Source organism: Chaetura pelagica, unplaced genomic scaffold (assembly GCF_000747805.2).
Source record: "Chaetura pelagica isolate M959 unplaced genomic scaffold, ChaPel_1.0 scaffold222, whole genome shotgun sequence".
Classification (NCBI taxonomy): domain Eukaryota; kingdom Metazoa; phylum Chordata; class Aves; order Apodiformes; family Apodidae; genus Chaetura; species Chaetura pelagica.
Window position 1 is genome coordinate 4,055,819 of NW_009952711.1, and position 24,867 is coordinate 4,080,685.

A 24,867-nucleotide genomic window follows, 5' to 3' on the forward strand; every position below is an offset into this window, starting at 1 on the left:
CTGCTGAATTTTTTTAGTTTGTGACTGTGTCAGTATTTTCTAAAGTATCTCTTCCTAATATTTGCACCTTATTTGGGCTACTAATGTAACATAGTGTTGCAAACTCGAAGAAGCTCATATTTGGATATTACAAGTAGGGTGTTCCAAGAGTGGTCTCAAAATGTCACAACAGGCCATCTTTTTCTGGGTGGGTGCACATCTGGTTCTCCTGCCTCTTACAAATCCTGTTTTGTTTAGTGGAAGCCTGCACAGTGGAGATGTAGCAACTGAACATTAGGCAAATCAGATGAGTGCGTTTTTTGCATCTTGGGGTAGGAGTTATTGCCTTTGTTTATTAATAAGCTCCAGTGGTCGAAATTAGAGGAGTTGATTGAAGAGACCTAATGTCAATAAAATGTTTGGGTATTTGTCTGAAATAAAACAGGAAAGGGCTAGTTTGAGCCTCTGAGAATAGTCTCTTGTACAAATTGCTCTTTTGAAAATCACTTTTTATATTTTCTTTTTTGAAGGAAATAGGAAATGAACTTAGTGCATCGGCATTAATTTGGAAAGTTTTCTGTGCCAAATTTCCTCATTGGTGTCCAAGAGATACACAGATGTCCCAGTCCTTATTTCATCCTTTACTGCATCAAGGCAAAAAGTTGGACAATATTCTGCCTGACTGAAGAAATGTAACAAAATTGTTTCCAGGAAAGATCTCTTTTCAGAGAGCAAGGAGTGGGAGGTGAGGAAGTTAGAATTGAGGTGGAAGAGGGAAGCAATCCTGGATGGCCAAGGTGGTGAAGAAGAAATGTTTATAGAGGAAATTTGTTGAGAATGACAAGTGGGCTGGAAAGAAGAGGCCATGAACTTGCGGATTAGACAGTGGCAAGATATGTGGGTCAGCATGATGAGTGGTCTGGCCATCAGCAAACTTTTGTTGGTAGTAGAGGAACAGGAGTGAAAATATTCTCATATTAATTTTAGAAACTGTTTTTTAAACAGAAGACCAAAATAGATGAAGAGGAAAAAAACTAGTGCATTACTGCTGCATCTTTGCCATTGTTGCATGTATAAATGCACTTTAAAAGAAATAAGAATTTTTATTACAGAAGACTTTTAATAACAAAGAGAAGTTGTAGATGATGCAGATCCTCCTAGGCATGGAACTCTACATAGTGCTGTTCTTTATTTAGTAACATTTCTGTTACCCTTGGAGAAGCTGTAATTGCTATTCAGGGCTATTTTCCCCCCTAGAATGTGGTAATTAATATAATTATAAAAAAGAAGTTGCTAAGAACAGTTTTAGTATAAAGGCCACAACAAGAGCAAAACAAGGCCAATAGTGTTTCACTTTGTTTGCTTGTTCTTCTTGATTAAATGCTTCTGCACGTGGGCTTTAATTTAATTTATCGTCAGTGACATGTACCAGAGATCTTGCTAGCATGCAGAGAACAGTATCTTTTTCTTTTTCCTTTTAAAATTCTTTCTGGAGCACCTAACAAATTTAAATCTCATTCATTGAGGGGAAAGTATTTTGTTAATGGTTATCCTGGTGATTGGCCATTCCCTCTACAGTTTCTCCTAAGGGCAGTTAATTAATAACAAATTAAGTCAATCTGCCTTGGTCCATTAGGTCATTTCCTCATTATTGTGTATTTATTGTTTTTTCATTAATAGCTGAACTAATTTTACATTGCTGACAGCTTGACTCATAGAAGTTAAACTTGTGGGTTTTTAGTTAGGGAGAACCTCGGAAGTGCTTGTATTTGTTCAAGTGTTTCTGGAAGTTGTTAAACCTATTTTCTTATTGTATAAGTGGCTTCCCCTCTTCAGCACCTTGCCTATAGGCTTGGTGCCTGCTCTGTGTAGGATATTCAGCTGCCTGTCACCTCCTTCAGACAGTAAACATCTGTTCTTTACACACAAACAGTGCTGACAGATCTTACTGAAACCATAAGCTATTCACAATACAGTAAGATTATTCAAATGTATTCCTGCAAATTGGGGCACGGATGAATAAACCTTCCATACTTTCTCGATAGTAAAGAGAATGAGGTGTATGTGAGAGTGAGGCAGGATTGGAATGCATGCCTGTTTGTGTTGTCACCAGAACAAAGGAAGCAACTCAAATGAAACATTGGTTACTGAACACTTTTTGTTATTAATTGTGTCCAGCATTGCCGAGTCACTAGCTCTTCTTAAGTATCTGAATGTGGGAATATATTTGTAAATTAACTTAAGGCTGAGGGCTGCTTGGGCAGTGTACACAAGGAAAATTTCAGGGTTCTGGATATTCAAGCCTGCTTGTTTTGCAAATTTGGTGATACGCAGTGCCCATTTTATAAGTCAAATTTATCTGATTTATTTTATTTTTTTTGTAAGACATGCAGTGAGTTATACCAAGAATTAATGTCTTCATCGAGAAGCCATGTCTCTACCCTTAATAGGCAGAGAACTTATTGCAGCCTTTCAGTACATAAAGGGGACTTCCAAGAAAGATGGACAGAGTCTTGTTACTGAGGCCTGTAGTGTCACAACATGGGCCAACCATTTTAAACTGAAAGAAGGTAAGGCTAGGGTGGACATATGGAAGAAATTTTTTATCATGAGGGTGGTGAGACACTGGAACAGGCTGCCCATAGAAGTTGTGGCTGCACCATCCCTGGAAGCGTTTAAGGGCAGGTTGAATGGGGCTTGGAGCAACCAATCCAATGGGAGGTGTCCCTGCCCATGCAGGGGGCTTGGAACTAGGTGAGCCTAAAAGTCCCTTCCAACCCAAACTGTTTTGTGTTGTCTTTGGTGGTGAGTTCAGGCCAGAAGGCTCTGCTCACCCTGATAGCTTGTTACCTCTTTTCTTCTGCAGTTCCAATTTTGCAGGTTGTATCAATACACTTAAGTCTGAAATCACATAGTAATAATTATTACTTAAATGCTCTGATTAGAAAACCTGGAAAAATTAAATAGTAATGATTTCTGTGATTCAGTTATAGCATAGCAAGGAGTAAAAAAATAAAAAAAAAAATATAAAAAATTAATATGAGTTTTAATATTAAGAGCAACACAATATGGATGTAAAAATTTGAATTTTCTTTATCTATGGATTGAGGTATGTTTTTGATGAAGTTTATACCTTGCATATGAATTTGCAAAAACCAAGCTAAAATGCAAGATTAACTGCTGAGAGCTCAGTGAGATATTTATGAATGAATTTTTCTGAGCTTGTCCAGTTTCAGCCACAGTTGCTAGCTTATCCACTGGGGGATTAATCATATGGTTTGCTGTCATGTCTCCAGTTAGACTACTTTGGCTTTCCCAGTATTTTATGTGACTGGTACTAAGCAAGAAGTCAGTTGTGTTTTGGAGGAGTATCTAGGTAGAATCAGAAAACAATTATTACATTTACTTTTTAATCTTGTCTCTTCAGCTATACATACTATTATTCTGGTACCATAGCTATTGAAAACCTAACTTTTGGTTTTGAGCAAGAATTTGCTACTTGAATCTGTGCTCCTGTGTACAGAGCACTTGAAAATAGCACCTGAGCAGGGAATGTAAAATATCTGAAAATACAGTTTTGGAAAGGGGAAGAACTCTTTCAGTTGAAGAGATGAGGTGGGGTAAAATGCTCAAGACCAATTCCCAACTCTATCATGATGGGATAAATTAATATATCTAATTTCCTAAAGAATATTGTTGATGATACAGATTTTGACTGGTGTGAGTTAAAACTCTTTCACTGGAAGGCTTTTTTGGATGCAGAACCCTAATTAAATAGAACCGAAATGTTCTGCAGGAGCGTTTTGAGTCCATTAAAGACTGATGTGCTTTTCTGTCACCTCAGCACATAGGTAGGCATTGGCAGGCTCTCATGGCACCTGGGATCTTGGGCTATTTCACCAGCTTGCTGGCATTCTGCTCAAGTGTTTTTGAAAGTTTTCCACTCTATAGAAAACGAAGCCTTTCAAATGTGTCAAGTTTTAACAAAGGTAGAAATGGAAGAGTTTAATTGGAACAGAAAATGTAATTCCCAGACAGGTCTTTTCAGAAGTAGTATGGGGTGCTGGAAGAAGTGTGTGCAGTCTTTAGTGTAACTGGGATGCTCCTATGCTGACATAAACACAAGTAAAAGACTCTGTATTTTTAAGGAAGCTTTATTTTTTTTTTTTCCCTTTAAAAAAAGGGGGGGGGGGAAAGAGAAAAAAAAGCAAAGAAACCAAAATAAAACAAAACTGAAAAGCCCCTTCTTATTCCCACAGAGCTACTGTGTGGTTTACTGATTCTCATTTTGAGATTTGTATAGAGTAGGTGTTTGACATAAGTGGCAAAGTGGGGTTATGATGACATGTCTTTTCCTGAGGAAATTTAACCTCGACTTTATGTGAGGAATTTTCCCTTCAAACACTGTTGGATTGTATGTACTTTTGGTAGTCTGACATTCTGTGGGTGTGTAGGAAACTTATTAAAAGTTTAAATTACTTTGGGTTGTACTATCATTTCTTTGACTGTTTTGGTGTTTGCAGCAGAATTTTATAAAGATTTATGCAGAATGTGTTGTCAATAATATGGACTTAACCAACCGGGCACTGTCACAGTGATTCCGCTCATAAATCGCCCTATGGAGTTTGATTGATTGTCCCTTGTATACAAAGGAGTCACACAGAGACATCTTTGATACAGCTCTTGGGCCACAGTGGTTTCCTTTGCATCTCTGCACTGTGGCTTTATGACATCCCTTCAACAACTGAGAACACTGTATTAGAAAATGCTTTACATTATGACATTCTTATTACAACTTAAGGACTTACGAGAAACTGTCTGCCTTAAATAATTAGGAAAAATATTCTAGGGTAACTTTAAGAGCTCTCTCGAATAGTTTTATTCCACAAGTTTGCTCTGTGCATGTGGCAGTAAAAGAACAAAAAGTTAGTTGTTTTACACAGATTAATTATTACTAGGTTAATTATTCATAAATCTAGTAAAACGTTAATGAGAAGGCCAAAACCACAGAGTTCAGAAAATGTTGATGTCCAGAGGCTTATGGTTTTCTGTAGAAAATTAGTTTACTTACTTTGATAAATAAATCTAAGTTATTTTGAAGTAATTTACCCTCTAGAGTCCGAGCGTCCTGCTCTAATGCCCTGTTGTTCCAAGAACTATAAAAACATAGACCAAAAATTTAGGTGCAGATAAAAATTTGGTAATATATGCATGGCTACTGTCATTGCCAGTATTCTTAAGTAATGTCATAATAAGTAATGTTCTTATTATGACTCTTTGCATCAAACAGAAATTACGAGATTTTTATCTTTCTCCAAAGACCATTTAGTAAAATATATATAAAACATAGTATACCCTAGGATCGAATGAAATCCTTAAAGCAATAAAACAGAAATATTCCAGTGGAAAATAAAGGTTGAGAGTATGTATCAGTGATAAAAGTCTACAGAATGTGCAAGGACATTTTCAGAAAGCCACAGTAAGAAACAGAAATGTTTGATTGGCACATAATTATATTTTTTTAAGGCAAGAAATGCAACACTGCCATAACTAGTCAATGAAACCATCTTAACACTCTACCTTGTGTCATGCAGAGCACTTTGAGGCATTTTGTGATGTGCTTCTAGTTTGAGCTCTGGTCTGTAATTTCCTAACTTTCTGGTGAGCTATGAGTGGTAGGTTTCATGTATGAATTGAGATTGTCTGAGAAGTTACCTTCCTACTTCTTAGAGTAAATGGAATCCATGTGTCACAGAGGAGAGGAAAAGGGGAAAAGATCCACACTTATCCCATCACTTCATCCATTTTGAATAGATTCATTAGCACTTAAAGTATTGTGCAGTGGTTCAGAAACTTCATTCAGATGCTTGGCAAAATGAAGTGTGCTTTTTTTTTTTTTTTTTTTTTTTTTTTTTTTTTTTTTTTTTTTTTTTTTTTTTTGTTCTGCAATAAGATGTGACAGCAGAGTGATTTAGATGCATTGCCTGGATATTGTTTAAACATAACCTCTGTGCCAAGTTTTAAAGAAGAACATAATCAATAAAAATTGTGACTTTAGAGCTGCAACCAGACAGTTGCATTCCTGATGTATTTGTAGATGGGTTTAATAGGGTCCTGTAAATTTGAGTAGTTGTCATTTATCAGTATAGACCAGTGTTGTGGGAGGTATTTAGAGGCATTCCAGCTTGCCTTTGTTTGTTTTTGTCAATTCATATTGACAAGTCTTTGTCTGAAATTCTGGTGTGTAATTATTCAACACTCCAATAATTTGAACAAGAAATTTGCTTTTTATTCATATGTTAGTTTAATTGCATCCAGGTTTTCAAAGCAGAGGAAGCTGCAGATGTCTAGAAACTTTAATCAGGGGATATCCCTTGAATTAATTTTAAAATTATTATTTTTCAAAAGTTGCTTTTATGAACATTTGTTAACTATTGCCATGATTACAAGTACAGAAAACATCTACTGTCAGATGATAGCATCTGCTTTGATACATGGAAGGAGTAATTTTTTCCTGTAATTTTAGGAGATTAACTCAGTATTGGTGATAAAAGTGAGCAAGTTTAAGGTGCGTTTTCAAGCCAGATCGCAAGAAAAAAAAGAAATGAATGCAGGAACTTGCAGTGAAAGTTCCTACCAGTACAATCCAAATCCTCTCTTGTACTGACTGAGGTGAGTGGAGGAAGAAGGAAGTGCAGGAGAAACTGCGAAAATGAAGGTAAGGATGCTGAAGGAGAAATGGTCTAGAGTTTTTAGTTTTGTGGGTTTTTTTAATTTGAGTTTTTTAAGCAGAGCTCAAAAACCACAAATGGCCAAAATTCATTTAGAAAGTGACGTAACATAAATGTAGGGTTGCCTCTAGCAAGCATGTGCTCCTTTGCCTAGCCATACTTGTCCAAACCCTCTACCTTAGAAGTGGTGAAAAAGGAAGTTGGCACCATGTGCCCTGGGTAAAGTTAAATGAGGCTTTTGCATAGGATACATTAAGGGCTAATTGTATACAGAACAATGCAAAACCCAGCAATAATTGAAGCAGTGGTAATATTACAAGAAAAAAAAAAGAACAAATTCAGGCTGTGGTGCCCTGTCCCATCATTGCTAGTGCTTCATCAAGTGTCTGTGTGTTTGTCCAGAAATAACACCTTTGTGGGCAACGTATTGTACCTGTAGAGGTTAATTATACATGCAAGTGTAATTAATAAAACAATTTATTTCTATGGATAGGTTGGTAAGGCTATTTGTCTTCAAACTCTTGACTTATAGTTGTGGAAAAGCCAATCCCGTATTTTTTTGTATCTGTCTCCATAGTGTTAGAGGCTGTGGATGATCTGTGGGGGGAAGATGCCAGGGAAACATCCCCTGCCTCTTCCTGCAACCATTTTTGGATTTTGGCTTCAGCTTTGCTAACTTCCTAGCCAAGCACTGTACTGTTTTATTTTTCTGTATTTCTGTTTGCATTATCATTTGTTAAAGATAGCAAGCATACTAATTATCTTGACAGCTGTTTTGAGACTAGTTTGGGACTCTTTTTGATGACCCTTTTTTGTGATGGTGTGTAGTTTTACTTCAGGCAGCAAAGTGCCATTAAAAGGATTCTCTTAGTGTGACCAAGGCAAACTTGCAAAGATTTAGAGCTTTCAGAACTAGAGTTTTGTGAAGAATCCTGTGGTCACTCTTGTGTGTTAAGAAAATAATTTGATTAGCTGATAATATATTATTTTACCCCAGGGTGTCTGAATAGATCAGTGGCTTAGTTATTAGTGATACACTGCTCAATGTTATTCTTTTTATTATTCAGCCTTTGGCTCCCTGCCTTAAAAATGCTCCTTGCAGAAGAGGAGAAAAAATGGCTTCTCTAAGGCCTGGTTGTTGATACTATTATTGCAGTGTTTGATTAAACATTCCCAAAGCTGCTCTGCAATAGCAAGATCTGATCTTGGCTGTAAGAAAGGGAGCTGAGATATGGAAGAGTGAAGTTGAAAAAATGTGTTCAATAATTTAATGACCTGTGTTGTGTAACAGGGACTTGGATTTTTTTTTTTTCCATGTTCAGTGTCATATTTGTTACTTGACAATAGTCAAAGCAAAGTTTGCATTGGCCACAATTGTACTTATAATTTGGCAGCTCATCTACAAATGAGATTCAGAGGTTTTCAGTCAGACTCTCGAAGTAGTTCAGAAACTGAGAAGGGATTGGATTAAGTAAAGTGCACCACAGGTGACATTTTTTCCACCAAAACTGGTCCCAGAAACTGCAGACTACCTTTCATGTACTTTATTTTCTGTGTCCATTGTATATCTACTAGCTTCTACAGCAAATGAGACAAATTATTTAAATAACTTCTAACTGAATGTTCCTAATTCATCCCCAGAGTAAGTCCTTTCTGCACACTGAATGAGTCAGAGTTCAAATGAGAAAAATAGTATGTGATCATAGAGTTGAGATTGGACTTCACAGGCACAAAGAGCCAAATTATATAGCAATTGCATGGACAGTCTCTTCTAAGTTGATGTTAAACAATGTCCTGTGACTTACTGTATGTAACTTTATAGTTTTAAAACAAAAAACCTCCAAAACCAGAATGCCATCATGTGATATGTTACTAGTCACAGGACTCATCAGACCATTGCAGTTTAGCCAATGGTAGAAAGAATTTACCCACTACTAGTAGTACAGGGCAATGACAATGCTTTGCTGTGGTGTTTATAGGTTTCTCTCACCACAGGTGTTTCTGCCATTCCTCCAAATAGAGCTTGTCTCTGCTTCTTCCCTCTAGCAGAAGCTGTCACATTGTGTTTTCTTGATCAGTCATGCTTAACACTTTCTCAGTACCTTGTCTAATATTTTCAATCTCTTCCTCCCATCTCTTCTGCCTTAAATCTATCCTTTACTGAGGTTCCTCAGATTCTCTCCAGTTTCATCCAGTTTCATTTTCTTCTCAGTACCTTTTCCAGCTGACTTGCTCATCCAGTCTTATCTCTTGAATCCCAGTCCCAAGTGTTTCTGAAGTATTCTGTGCATTTTAGGGACAGGCATTTGAATTAGGCTGCTTCCTTGTTTTGTCCATGCTGCCTGTAGCAGGCTCAAGGGGTTACTAAGAGCATAAGGAAGAGAAGTCTTGTATTCATTTCCAGTGCCTGCCCCTAATGCAAACCTCAGGAGCATGTACCAGTAACTGCTGGAAAACTGCTCTGCCTCTTTTAGTCTCAGACGTGGAACACACTTCTTGTGAACAGATTGTTCCAGTAGTTCAGCTGCAGAACTCTTAACAAGTTTTGAGTGAACATGTACAGAGTGTGATTATCAGCATTTTTTTCAAAACCTTGTGGCCTGGCTATATTTGGGTAGATTTCCATATAAAAGACAGAGGATGCATTCTTAACAAAAAAAAACCCGCTTTCCTGTCTGGCTTCATTTCACTCATTAAAATAAAACAGGCACTTATATTCTGAAAAAAAAAAATAAATCAGAGTATTTCAAGCATGGGAAAAAAATAAAGCACTTCTTCCCTCTTGTTTTCCCTCAGACTCATTCTTGGATAAAATGCTGCACTCAAAACCAAAAAGACTAAGATAGATATCAGGAGTGGAAAATTTTAGTCTGAAAGGTTAAGGTTTGACAAACTCATAAGTAAATGGCCAGGGTTGCCAGCTGTAGCTATACCAAAGCAGTATAAAAGATTATAAATGTGTCTGCTAGTTAGGTGCCTTTTAAAAAAATGAATATGCCCTAGGAAGAAAGAATCTATTACAGAAACAGAGTGTATTTTATCAGAAACTGATTCTTGATGGAAACAAGAACTCTAAAATACGAATAGTGGTGTAATTTCTGTTACACTTGACTCCTGCCAACTCATACATTTAAGCTACATTTACAGTGTACTATAACTATTCACTTTTTGTGCAAAACAAATTGTTCCATATTGTAGGTCTCTCTTTTTAACAAAAGAGAACAAAACTTTCTCTTAACATATTTACCAGAATTCACCCTAGATACAGTAACATGTACATTTGTGCCTGCACGTTTCTGCCTCATACGACACTGCATAAACATTTCTGTAGCCTGGTTAGAATAGGGGTAATTTTCTAAGAATATTGTGATTATTTGCTCTAAGAAGAATTTTTAATTAAGAAGTGGGGTATCCTGGTAATACAAATCAGAAGCTTCCCTGAACTTTCAATTCTTCTGCTGGAACCATTCAGGTAGTCAGTCCCTCCTCCCACACAAAAGTCAGTCATTTAAATGGAATGCATGCAATTGAATTTCCAATTGAATTTATTAGGCTTTCACACAGAAAACTGGTAGCAGATTATTCCCATATGCTGATGAAGCTGGTAGGATAAAAGAATAAAGTAGTGATACCTACATGACATAAAAGTTGCATCCCAGAAATAATAGGCTCCTCTAAGAATAATGTATTTTAAAAATGAAATAAAATAGTGCTGAAAACCCTAGAGCAGATGTTTTACCACTTTGGCATAATTTTCTACAACCTGTGAGTACTAGATGCATAACCTTTGTTTTAAGTCTGTTGATTTCACTAGAGTTGCATCAAGTATGAGTTTGTCTGAGTGTCCTTTAAAGCTGATATTGGTGATTCAGAGTTTTGGAGTTATTGATTTTTCTAGTACAAAGAATATTACTGCTATTATATTAAAGCAACTATCCTTAGTACATAAACCTCACGTTTTCTGAGGACTGTTAAGACATGCTGTATTTTTCACATGTATTTGAACACTGTAGACAGATGAGAAACTGAATCTGCAGCAAGTCTAAAAGGTTCCATTTTAGGGTTCTTCAGACTTTGAGTCAGGTTATGTCCAGTGGAAATAATGTGCATTTTAAGCACCTTAAGCATTATGTAGTGTTTCTATAAATAGATATTTGAATGGAAGGATTCTTCTATTTGTTGGATTTTTTTATGCAGCATATTTATATAGAAAAATGATAGCACTGCTGAGACTGAGAACAGCTGTTGCACAAAGTAGGTATGGTTTCTATTGCAAATGCCAGGCTTGTGATGCTTGATTGTGATCATGTAAAGAATATCCTATATGCACATCAGTCTCAATGAGGAAATACTTCTCTGCTCATGGAACTGGGCACTAAAATAAATTTTTAACAGTAAAATAGTAACAACATTTTGGAAAAAAAACAGCTTTAGATTGAGTTGATAGTCATCTGGTCTTTTGCTGGATCAAAAAAAAAGACTAGCAACAGTCAACTGGATAGATCATTGGCAGGTGTGAATTGACATAGCTCTGCCTTCCTTAGTGTGCTTGAATATCACTTTACACCAGAGCCTACTCTGTTCCAGCATGGTCTGTTTTCTGTATTTGTCTTCCATTTTCTAACTGTTAAACTTAGATATAGTAGTTTTTTTGTTGTGTTGTTTGTTTTTTTTTTAATTATTATTTTTTGTTGTGTTGGGGCTTTTTTGTTTGTTTTTTTTGAAAAGCATTTGTAAAATATTAACTATAAACAGAAATGGATTATTTTATTTCCTTGACACATTTTTGGTACTACTGAGGAACTGTACTGTTAATTTTCCAACTGTAACTCTTTGGTGAGCTCCTCCTAAGCTTGCATAGTCAAACATTTCCAGTCATGCAGATTACATCAGTGTAAATGCTTTGTATGGGATAGATGAGTGGCTAACATTTTATTTGAAATCAAAGCTGGACTTCAATCTTTTACAAGTTGTTGAAAATCTTAAATAAAGTAAGTTATTTCAATCTACTCAGATGGATCTCAGTGAGAGTTTAAAAAAAGACACAAACCTGTAAAGATTAAGCAGAAATGCTGTTTCTTCCATCTGTTTGATTTATCTTTCTTCGCTATTATTACACCTACTGTGTTTTAAGCAGTGAAATGCTATGGAAGGGAAAAAAGATGAAGCAGTAATAGAGGCACTTGCCTCATGCATTAATGCCTTGTTTGTCTGATACATTGTGAAGTTAATAAAGATTGGGCCTGGATAAGACTTGAAAGGCTTAATTTGGAGGACAAAGCTGAATCCTTAATGGAAAAAAATGGTTCCTAAGTTTCAGATTGAGGTTGTACAAGTTCCCTTGTTCATTGCAGTGGGAGCCAGCATGTACCTCTGGGAGAGCAGGCTGTGCAGCTCTGCCGTGGACCATCTTCCTGGTTCCAAAGACATGCTCATAGCTGGCTGAATGGGATTCAGGCAGAAGTAGAATGATCTTGTACTGTGCACATGTTTGAGGGCTTTTCCATCTATGACAGGCAGCCCCTTGAAGGTAGCGAGGGAAAAGAGAAAGGCTGCAACCCTGTGTTATTTTGCTTAGGAATCCTTACTCTGCATTGCTTCAGAATCTCTGTCTTGCTAGTAAAGAAAGTTAGGAGTTTATTATGATTGTCATCACTAAGTTTAATCTCCATTGCAACAGACATGTAGGTGTAAATTCAGTGCTTGAGTTGGTGCCCAGATTTCAGCAATACAGGTGCTCATTCCTCATAAACTTGTCCAAATACTGCTACATTCACAGATGTTAATTTTCATTCTGTGTCAAGCTAGACATTTATAGTGTACTGTCTGTGGTCATGGGCTGTAACTAGAGCTGGCTATCACTATTTTTACCGCAGAGTGGTTCTTCCTATAATTTTCAAAATTTTGCATTTTAAAGTTCCTTCCATACTTTTGTTTTGCAGAAGCATTAATTTGTTTTTAATTAAAAAATGCCCGATGTGTTGAGCCACACATTAAATATGTCTTATTTATTTTTTGAGTTGGTAGAGACATGCTTCACGTTCTACTACCATTTAAAAAAATTAGAGCTCTTGCAGCAATAAAAGATGAATTTAAATGGATGTGTTGCTATCTTTCAGTTTGTGTTCAGCTAGACAAAATCTAAGTAACACCAGTACAGGCACGCATGGTCCTTTGCACTGAGAAACAAATTGGCAGAAAAAAGAAAATTTTAAAGACCCCAGACTCCACTTTCAAGTATGGACATGAAACTTCCATAGGCCTCAGGAGGAACAAGGCACTAGCACTTCAGAAGTACACTGCAGATATGGTAGATTGTTGTGTAAATAATTGAACTTTATATAGTGTGCATATTGTGTGGACATACCACTTTTAAGACTATGTTCTGAAAACAGAGGAAGAATCTTCAGGTTACTGTTTCAGAAATAAGAATTTTAATTTTCTTTGGAGATGTGCTTATCCTTTGGAATGTCAAAGTATTAATACAATTAGATAGAACCACTGCAGAATTGAAAGCTAGAGTACAACTAGATTACTTGGACTTTATTTAATATGTACTACTGTGCACATAGAAAATACTGATTATGAATTATGGAGAATCCAGAAGAACTGTGAGGCCTTGGAGTTCGCCAGTTACTCTAGGTCATAAGAATGAAAGAGTGCCAAAAATCTTAGTCAATGTTTTAATTGCATTTAGAGATGTTTTTAGAATCAAAATGGCCCATGTATGCATTTCCAGAGGTGCGTTACCTCAGTGCAGCTGTGCTAAAGGCAGTTATGTGTGCACATCTGCTGGCAGGCTGATAATTTTGTGGCATTTTGCCAACACTTCATTAATTAATTAAAGTGTCAGATTTGTTAAAAAAACAGTGCTTTTAGAATGTTTCCCAAAAGCTAAAAAGTAAGTAGGGTGGTTTCTTTGTTTTACAGCCTTACCTGTACTAGCAGCTCATTTTAAGAAAGATGTAATGGTACATGATGTAGAGAAGTAGTGTGTTGCTGTCCCTCAGAATACTTACATATCTGCATATCTCAGATGAAATTGGGACATACACAAAGCTGCTGTTTCACACGTGTAAAGTCTCAATCAACTGCAGACATGGTGCATTTAAAGAAATTTGGCCTGAGGTTCCAAAATGCAAAGAGGTACTTCTGAAATGTTTTGTCTTAAGCACTGCCTGCCTCATCAATGTAGTGCTCTGCTGCTGCTGTTTAATTTCACTTTCTGGAAGTACAGGATGTTGGCCAAGATGTCATATTCATTGAAACAGCTGCAGTGGAAAGTATCTCTGAAAGCAGCTCTGGAAGTGTCTTACCATGTGTGAAAATGTCCAGCACTTTGAAGGTGCTTAGCTGAATTAAGTCCCATGTATTTTGTGTACAGCATTGTTTTTTCCAAGAAACATTTTAAGTAGGAGATCATATAAAACCATACAAAATTACAGATTCTAGGTGCTGTTTCTAATTTCATAGTACACAACTGAAAAAATAATAATATAAAAAACCTCTTCCAGCATAGAGTTTTCTAGATAATTTGTATATGTCTTTTCATGGTGAGATCTGAGATTTATCTCTGATGAAACACACATTTTTTTGGTGATCTGGCCTCTACAAGCCTGATTTTAAAAGATTTATTTCTTCTTTTTACAAGTGTCCAAAGAGGTGGTTGTATTTTTATGTCAAAATCTCTATGAAAAACTTTAACTCCCTCCCTCTGTAATGATAAAACAAAATGAAGTTTTTGAGGAAAAAATGAAATTCCAGATCTGTTATTAGTACAAGAATGAATCAAAGTCAACATTTTGTTTTCCAAAAACTGGTTTTCAAGTCCCTAGCAAGCAGCACAATCCTAATGCCCTCATCTTGCTGAGGGGGGAACCGAGGGATAATCACAGAATAAGGTTAAATATTTTAGCAAAGTTGATTCTGAAAGCCTCTGGAAGATTTTGGAAAGAGATCCAGGTTGTTTAAATCCTAGTACTCTGGCTTAGCCACAGGAACATTCTTCATCTGTAAACGTGCCAACATGCCTGCTTTTTAAAGCAAAATTGCTATTTGTTTGGCAGGGGCACAGTAAGGGTATAGGGACTGTGCCATGGGCAGAACCTGGGGCAGAGGGAGCCAAGCACCAGGTGTGCCCTGCTGCAGACCTCACCCTGCAGGGAATGTGCTGTGGGACAGCCTGGCTTGGTCAGGCATCTTTCAGCATCTCCCAGCCCTGTGCATGAGCTGGGAGGCAAGTGAACTCTATAAGGTACAACTGTTAGACATTGGAAATATGAGCTTTCTTTGGATGGTCACAGAATCACAGAATTGCTGCAGTTGGAAGTGACCTCTAGAGATCATCTAGTCCAACTCTCCCACTGAAGTAGGATCACCTGAAGCACTTGACACAGTTCTGTATCCAGGCGGGTTTTGAATGTCTCCAAAGATAGAGACTCCACAATTTCCCTGGGCAGCCTGTCTCAGTGCTCTGTCATGCTTACTGTAAAGAAATTTTTCCTCATATTTAAATGGAACTTCCTATGTTCCAGCTTGTAGCTGTTGCCCCTTGTTCTGACACTGGGAACTACTGAAAAGAGTCTGGCAAGCTATATGTGTATGTGACAGAAATAGTAATAAAAGTGTAAAAATAAGTTGTACTCTTGGGGAATAAATAAAAAATTAGGATCTGCAGAAACCCCTATGCTGAAGTTTCACTTTTGATTGTACAGGGTTATGCTTCTTTTTAGTGATAACATTGTATTTTCTGTCTAAAAGAGGTGTTATAAAGCCAGAGAGGCCAGGAGGAAAGTGCCTGACACTCTTAGCTGTTCAGAGAAGGGCTCAAGGATTTAATTTTCAGTGGGGCTGAACAGTGAACAGTGTAAAACTGTTACTTTGTTCAGCTATGCTCTAAGAACTTGGGTGGGATTAATTGATATATAGGTGTTTACTAGTATATACATATAGGATAAATCTTTTAAGCCTTGATGAGTCATAAACTGTGGTAAGTTTGACTAGTTGCACCTTGCAGTTAATGCTTTCATAAAATATTTTTAAAAGACATTTTAAAAAAGAGAATAATCTGTATAAAGAATAAAACAGAGTTTTTGCAGACCAAGTCGCTCAAATTTTTACTCAAACTTTTTTTTTTGGTAATTAAACTTTGATGAAAGAAGTGGAAGAAGGACACCTGAATTGGGATTTTTAAAGTATCAGAGATGTTACCAGGTCAGCCTTTTCTTCTGATTTCAGCTCAATTCACAGAGTTTAGTGTCTTTGTTAGTCTTTTGTCCTGCTCTAAAGCAATGGGGCCTCTGTTCTGTGGGCAACTTCCAGTAAGTTTAAAAACAGAATTGTAGCTATATAAAAATGATCTTAGAAGGGGTCACTGTCACTATTTTTTGGCAACAACAATGAATATTTTAATCTTTTTATTCATATGTTGTTGGTATGAGCAGGGTGTACAGGAAATGGTTTATGAGCCAGAAATATTGGTACACAAGAACATGAGCTCAAGGCTCAGAGAAGGAAAAACACCAAGCAACAAAACTTCAAAATAGACTGTCAGAAAATGTGTGCCAAAAAAAGAGAAAAGCATTTAAAACAGAAACCCTTCAGGCTGGTGTTCTGGTGTAATTTAGTGTAGTGATCTTAATTCATGCCAGCTCAGGTTCTGCCCCTGCACCTTTAGGGTATGCACTGCAGTTGGCTGCTGTGAAAAGTGAAAGCTTTCTAGCCTCAGCTGGTTGCTGCCTGTGGCTGAATTAGCTGTGTCACAGATGTGAAGATGTATATTTCAGCTGTGAGAATACAGCTTTCTTTCTGTGTTTAGCACTAGAAAGACTTCTGGTCCCACCCTTCCAATGGGGTTTGGTGGCTCATGGTCCTATTTTCATGGAAGTTGTTTTTTTTTTTTTTTACCAGAGGGTTTGTTGAGGAAAACAATATTTGCATGTACTTGGACATCGCAGAAGGGTGGCCAAACAAAGTACAGATGGCTGTTTGGGCAGAAACATTGTTTAATCTAGAAGATTTGTTACCATGATCCTAACAAAAGATAATGTAGTCCATGAACCTTCCCCCAGGCATGTCTTTGGTACAGTTTATAGCCCACTTGAAAACTCTTGACTTTGACATCTCACTGATCCAGTGACAAACATCTTTATATAGAAATGGTGCTTTTGTGTATTTTTCTCTAGTTTTCCCTTGAAATCTGTTTCCTATAGAAAAGATATTCTGCTCTTCCAGTTCAGTTCTTCAGGTGATTTTTACTGTTCTTGAATAGTGTTTTTAAATACCCAGTTTGATGATCTAAAGGCTGCCTGAAAAAAATGCATTTGTGGCCAAAGGTTGTTTATTTTCTCTGAGCATAAAAATTGTTTTAATTATAACCCCTATGCCTTTTCTAGACATCTTTTTCCCTTTTGTGTGTGCCCAAAGTAGTCTTTTGCTGTAACTGCTGTAATGTGAGGATATAGGCAGAACAAGTAATTAAGTATTTAACTTGTATTCACTTTTGGAAACTGCTTCATGCGTAAACAGGCTTGCCTGCTAAAGGCTTGCATTGCAGGTGACCTGATAAAATATGTTACTTCTGTCTGTAGAACTTGCCCTGCCTCACTACGTGTGTGTGCGCACCTGTATATAAGAAACTGTTCCCACTATTTAGCTTCAAGAACTCTGAAGCTAAAATTTGAAAGCATGAGTTAAAATACAAAGTAATGCAATGACACTAATACCAGTATGTAGAAATACAGAAAAAGGCAGTAATATGAGACTGAAGCATAAGATGAGAATGCTAATATGCTAGGGATGCATGTATGTTAAATGTTTCAACTCTGTTGAATCTGAGCCTAGAAAAATTAATAAAGAAAAATATGAAGCTGTAGTGGAAAGGAAATAATTCAGATCTAATTTATTAAATTTATCTCGAAGTGTCATCTTTTTGCTAAGGAAAATGACAGGTCAATTAAATATTAGCTTTTTTTTTTTCTTTGGTAGAACTGTTGCCCTATGAACTCCATAATTATTTTTTTTTTCAGACACTTTTAATACTGTTTCTTAAAAACACATTGTATATTACCTGTTGTAAGGAAAAGGAGTCTCCTGATATTAATAACACTTATTTGGATTAGAATTTGGCATTGCCTTAACTGATCTTCTAAAACGAATTAACAAGAAAGCAATAATAACATTGCTGTTGATTATAGTCTGATGACTTTTTTTTTTTCTTTAATTTCAACAGATTTGTCCTGAAAGCAGCAGAAATATTAGAGAGGTGCAATGTGCATCATACAATAACAAGCCATTTATGGGTCGATTTTATGAATGGGAACCCTTTGCAGAAGGTAAGGGAATAAAACTTGTATTATTATACAGATTGTTTTGGAAAGGAAAATGTGACTTTTACACCATGAGGCTTTGGCTGTTTGAGTCTTGCTCATTTTGCTCTGTTTGTCTACTGCATTTATTTGTGGGCAGACAAGCAGATAACCTCATATCAATATTTCTTGTATGTTACAGGAATGAAAGCTTGTAAGTCCTGCTCTGACTGATACACTATTGGCTCTGTAGAGTGTTGAAGCAGTATTTCAGTTACTACACTGTTAACTATTTTTTAAAAATGCAGTTACTTTTAATGAGAAGTGTTCAATATGGCTTGATTTCAGTAAATTGAGTTAATTTTTTTCTGCTTGAGAGTGTCTTGAATGTTTTTTAAAGTGCTTTGAATATGGGTTTCATTGCCTTCTGTGTAAGTAGCTACTTATAATACAACTCTATGCCAGCTAAAAACAGCACACATACCCAGAAATGGACAATTCTGTGAGTACTTAGCACGCTCTCTGTAGTTCCTTTAGATGAGCAGCTTTGCTCCACAGTTGATGTTAGCTATTTTTGCAGCTCAACATAAGTCAATGCAGTTTCATATAGGTCATGTTCAGTGTTGTAAAGTTCTCCCAAAAGAAAGTTTCAGGGCTGTAGAACTTTTGCACTTTGTACCATGCATTTAGACAGGAAAGAAGAGCTTGGTACCCCAGCAAGCCCATGGCTGAAGGCATATTCTGCAGACCACGTGATTTCTACAACATGGCTCCTAATACTTACAATGTGTTGTCTTTGATGAATTCTCAAACTCCTATTGAGAAGACACAGGTAACACGGAGCCAGCTCAGCTCACCTCTTTCTCCTTCCTTCCTACACAGCAGCTTAGACTCACTCTGCCAGGCAAGATGACTCAGGGGATTTAAACCATGCCACAATAATTTCTTTTTCCCTCCCCTTCATAGCACAGTTTGCTCCTAGTTGTTTATGTTGGATCAATAAGTACAGCTAAACCATATGACAGCCTTGTCTTGATGGTGAGTTAAGTGTAATTATTGTTTTTTTTAAAATACACGTTTTTATTTCTGCCTTTTTCAGATGGATGCAGCTGCATTTCTAAGCCCTGTTTTATCTGCTGCTCCAACACAATTTTTTGTCTGTATTAAAAAAGCCACCCCTATGGCTTTAGGGTATTTAATGAAAAAAACCTAGTTTATGTTGAAGAACCAAAAGCACATAATGATTTTGAAGGCAGGTTTTGAGAGGAAGGATCCAGTTGTGACAGAAGGAAAACATCACAGTGACAGGACCATAAAATCTGTAAGGAAGTTTTAAATCTACAAAAACAATAAATATTTTAATCATTCTGACTTGAACTCTAATTTGAACTCTTTATTTCACCTTTTATTTTTAATTGTAGTGAAAAATTTATAACCTGAATGGTTTGATGACTGCTTGAAAAGCATCTATTGAAGGGAGAAAACTTAATGGTTCATTGAAAATATAATGGAAATCTGACCACAAGCCTCTCTTAATGAAGAATAACTGCATTCCTAGAGAGGAGGGAGAAAACTGCATATCTTTTGTTCAGAAATCATGTATAAGGTTAAAATAGAAATTATGTAATCTCCAGGAAGATGTGTCTGATACTTCATCTTCAGGAAGATACCTGGATAATGTTATGCATCCAAAATACATTGTCTGGTTTGATAATGACAGACAGGCTTTTGTAATAGTGTTTTATGCAGCAATCCTAGCTGTGGGTTCTGTCACAGCAGTTAGAATTGTACCTGTGCCAGGTGGGTGTAGGAGTGGTGCATGTGCAAGGAGTGCGTGGTGGCTCTGAGCTCTCTTTAGATGCAGAGTCCTGCAGGGACCTTTGGTTTTCCTGTCCTCTGCTGCTCTTTGGTGTGGTAACCAGCAAGGGGAGCCTCTGGCAGGGCTGTCTCTGCCTATTTCAGATGTGGAGTTGGACTTTGAAATCTAGGAGGAGCTGTGATTGCATCTCCAGTGTGTAAAACTTGACATAGTTAAAAATGTATTCTTTGGCGATCTGGCTTTTTTCTTCCTTTTAAAGGTAGCAAAATTTACAAGCAGAAAAGTACTGCAAAGTTTGAGCATTTTTTTCTGATATACAATTTCTCTTTCTTAAAAATAAAAAATAAGTTATTTCAAATTAGAGCCTGTTCCACTGGAAGTCAGACACAGTATATAATCCAGCTGTGCTGCAGTTCATCCAGCTGCAAGGTATTATATTCAGTGAGGCAGCTGCTTGAAGTCTTAATTTCTCATGACAATAGACTGCACTTCTCTGCTTCTTTTTTTTTGCCTCCACCTGTTAGAATCATCTTGATGGCTTTTATTCCATTTTGTGGCTAGTTGTTCATGAAGCCTGTAAATTTAATTACATTGCACTGTATTTTCTAGGACTTTTATAACAGAATATAGATAGCAGCAGAATTTGCATTCTAACATTTCATCACAAACAAATGAAGGGTTTATTACTGCCCATTTTTTAAATTGTTTGTAGGATGTGTAAAAAAAAAAAAAAAGAACCCTGTCTAGGAGTTGGTGTCAGTTCATTCCTGGAAATCATATCTAAGTCTATGCTTATAAAGTAAAATAAGTGTTAAACAACTATGCTGATATAATTAACTTTTATGTGCTGTTCACATAAACATTTCATGTGTACTTTTCTTCAGGATTAAGAACTAGCATAATCTGAGATTTACACAATGAATTTGGAAAAACAGTGACATCTATGTCCTATTTTATATTTTATAAGAACTCATGGCTTCATGTCTTCAAATACAGCTTGGGCTGACACATGACACATACTGCAATTTGCTTTGCTTGGCCTTTTCTAGTATCTGTTGAGTTACTTGTAAATTAGATCAGTCTTAATCTCTAGCTGTTTCTGAGACAATTACTTAGCAAATGAGTAGCGTTAAACTGAACAGTAAGCCAGTACCTGATTAGTGTAAGATAAGACATCCTGAAGCATATACCTAAAATGATTGACAGAAGCTGAAGCACTATAGGCATACAATTTCTCTTGAATTCTGTTGGAATATGAGCACTGATTTCTTCTGGACTCATTTGACATCCTTTCTAAGGCAATGAGGCATCCGTTTTTCACACATTACTGAAAATTCTTTTTGCTTTTAATTGAAATCACTTTAAAATGTTGCTCCTTATGAGACTAGAATTTATTCAAATCCAGTAGAAGTAGTAGTTCTTTTATGCTGTGTCTCTTTTATTTATTCCTGTTTTGGGAATGAGTCAGAAGAGAAAGCAGATGGAAGTTTGCTAAGTTTTTAAAGTATGGCTGTGCTAAAGTATCTGAGTCACTTCTTTGACTTCATCAATAGATCTGCTTCCTGAACATCTGTTGTGTTGAGCTTGACCTGGAAATTGTAAATATCCTGGGTATTACTGAAATATGTAATACTTCTATAGAAAGTTTTAATAAAAAAAATGTGCATAGATACTTACATAGATGGAAACTTAATGCTTCAACTTGGCAACTTACCTTTTATAGTAATGCTTCCTATATAATTTTATTAATATACACATTTTGATTTGCATTTGGAAGTAGCTTAGCAATGTCAGAGCCAGGTCTTTACTTTGGATTCTCTGGTTTGTTACTATTCAAATAATAATGCATACATATTTTTAACTGCACTATTTGAAGTGAGGAGCATACTCATGCCCTCATTTCAAAGCACTCTTCTTAGCTTCTTTGGTGAGAGCTGAAAGTTCAGGATGGATGTTGTGCCTTTCAGGATCAGATTTAGGAACAAAATTGTATTCAGATTGTGTGGTGATGAAGATTGTTAGGCTGGAATAGAATGTAGAGGGAAGATTTCATTTCTGCAAAGTACATGTGGAATTGACTGGTATAAATCCTTTTAAGCCTACTTAGATAAAATTTGCCTTGACTGTCTCCACTGGCTACCAATAGCAAGACCTCCATGGGGTTAGATTTGTATTCGTGCCTGCAGTATCAACAAGTTACCTGAACCTGTGCAAGTGTCTCGGAGAAATGTGCAAATGAATACACTAGTGAACTGAAAAAACACCCAACCTTTTTTTTCCACTGTAGTGTTCTTTAATTTTACTTGTTCTTCTGAAAATGAGTAAACAAAAGCTTTGTTGAATTTCTGTAGTAGATTTTCACCTGCTAGTAGCCCTTGGAACAAAAAAGTGACACCCAATATTCAAAAATTAATTTATAAAAACCCCAACATTATCCTATAAAATGAATCAATGGAATACTTTGATCCAAAAAAACCAAGCCTACTTGTGCAAAGTACTTAGTAGCTTTATCACAGCTTTCTCAATATCCTACTCTGCTGTCGAGCAAAGTTTTTAATAAGAAGGACTATATGAACCAACAGTGTATGACCTCACATAATCTGTAACAGTTCTTATATATGTGTGTGTATGTATATTCCTTATATTGTGTTATTGTGTCTGGAGCCTGTGCAGAGCAGTCTGAAATTTGCTGCAAGTAGACAACTGAGGATTTGGATTCCATTTACTTTGGGGAGCAGTCTGGGTTGAATAAAACTGGGAATGAGAGTAGCTTAGAAACAGAGCCTTCCTAGGAATCAGAAAGTGTGGTTATGGAAGTGATCATCCAGGAGTGAAAACTGGCGTAGAGCAAGGTTGTTTTAAATTAACATACCCTAGGAATTTAATCAGCCTTGGGCAATTTCAGGGATTGGTCTCCATTTTCTGTGTCCTTTGTTTTGGATCTTGTGCCAATCGCAACTTTCCAAGAGTCCAAACCTCTGCCATGTATGAGTTGGGAAATAAAGGTAGTGCTGATTCCTCTTTTTCATTCGTTCTAGCAAGGGACGTGTGACAACCTTACCCAGTAGCAGAATTACAATATTTTTAAATCTCAGTTTCACTTTATAGCATCAGATTGTCTTGTATTTTGGGTCTTACCAAAACTGTCTTACCAAAAGGGAGTTTTTTTCATACTTTTTTAGTTTTTTGAAATGATATTGTAATTGTTTTTGCTCCTGTTGTCTAAGGGAAAATTTCTCCTTTAACCTTTGGAGGTAAAATGCCACTCAAAAAATGTCTTTGCTGTTGGATGAAAATCTTTCACTTCCTTTGGCTACTTTATAGCAAAACACAAGTGTAAAGAGAGCATTGTATCCTTATTGCTACATCTCTTTTGGGATATTAAAAATGAATCCCAGTAGGAATTCTCTTAAATCTGTTCTTTTTGGTGGTAGATTCCTTTCTTAGCAAATGGAGACAAGCAGGCTTGAATGCTCTGAACAGATGCCTTTTACAGCTTCACAAGGAAACAATTTTTTATTAGTTATATGGTTGTAGTCCTAGGAGTCATTGTCACGCAGATCTGCACAACTGTTTCTTGTGGTATAATGCACTAGAATGGGGGGAAATGCAGGGCTCACAGTGTTTTGCAGATGTGCTCTTCTTGCACAAACCTTAGTGATCCTGCCATGTCTCCCAAATACATAAAATACTCTGGAGACTGAAATAGAACTGCAAGGTCGAGACTGTGTAATAATTTTAACATGTTATGCGTAAGCTTTGGAGAATATTGAATAAATAGGGCAACAGTTAAGCAAAGGTTTATCAATGTGTGTTCCATCTTTGTTGTTCAATGTATGAAATATTCAACATATTTCTTGTCCAATTTTCAATTTTTAAAATCAAATATATATTCTTGGCTTTAAACATTTTCTTCTGTGCATTGTGGGTTGTTTAGCCTAGAAGGCAGAACTGAAAAATGCCCTGTGAATATTTTTTTTCATGTTTAAAAAGAATTGAACAACTGAGATAGAGAGAAAATACATAAAGCAAGTTTGGTAAGTAAGGTAGAAAAGAGGCTCCCTCCTACAAAATACCCATCAACTTATTTAGATTTTAAGAACTACTACCTTTGCCTCAGTATATGCGAAGAAATAGTTTTTATTGACTCAGTGATGCATTTCAAAAGGTTTAAAATAGTTTCATAATGTTTTCCATGTGTTTGCTTTCAAATTTACCTACTCTGGTCAACTGTGATTGTCCTAATGTGGTGCTGCATGTGTAGCAAGCTGTGGAGCTCCCCATCAAGTTGCTGCTGAAGTTAAAGGAAGGCAATAAAAATATGACTTTTTATAGGTCATAATGGTCTACAAATTGTTGAGGTTAGTGGGAATTTTTCCAATTCACTTCAGTGGCTTTTGGATTAGGTCACTTAGAAGAAAATTTACCTTGCAACTAAAAAAGTGAACAAAACTGAGGTCTGACCCTGCAAAACTTTGCTTCAGGTTGATAGTATCCAGATTTCTATGTATTCAGAGAATTGGTATGTACCCAATTCCATGGAGGCTCAGGAACTCACTAGAAATTTTCAGTTTCTTTGAAAAAAAAGATGGCTCAGTTCAAAGAATCCACCTGCAGTTCCTACTCTGTTCAAGATTCAAGAACCTTTTGCTGATTCCAGGCCCCATTCTGCTGGATGAGCATACAGGCAGAAACTGGAAAAGCTGTAGCACATAAACATGGGATTCAGGGTTTTCTTTCACTCTGTGAAGAATTACAAGTACACAAAGAAGGAGTTTTAGGACTGTCTCAGAGACCAGCTTTTTCTTCATCTCTCTCCAAAATGTCTGTTTTTTGTTTTACTGTATGTGTTCCTGAGCAATTAAAATTGTGACTAATAAATGAAACATTCTACTGGTGAAGCTTCTAAGTATTACCAGTTCTCTTAAAAAATCAAAATAGTGTATGTATTCCTAGTTCAAAAAGCCTCTGAACACTGAAGTAACTCTTGGAGAAATGAACTATAAAAGGGATCCTAGTAAATAGAGACTCT

The 24,867-nt window shown here is 36.5% G+C and overlaps 1 protein-coding gene across 1 annotated transcript in view; it reads left to right on the forward strand.

The window, feature by feature from the left end:
* The window catches only part of THSD4 (thrombospondin, type I, domain containing 4), a 230,732-nt gene that overhangs the window by 31,905 nt on the left and 173,960 nt on the right, over positions 1-24,867 (forward strand). The window contains exon 5 of the mRNA XM_009994405.1: positions 17,941-18,043. Within this exon, the coding sequence (XP_009992707.1) occupies positions 17,941-18,043 (103 nt within the window). The remainder of the gene's footprint in view (positions 1-17,940; positions 18,044-24,867) is intronic.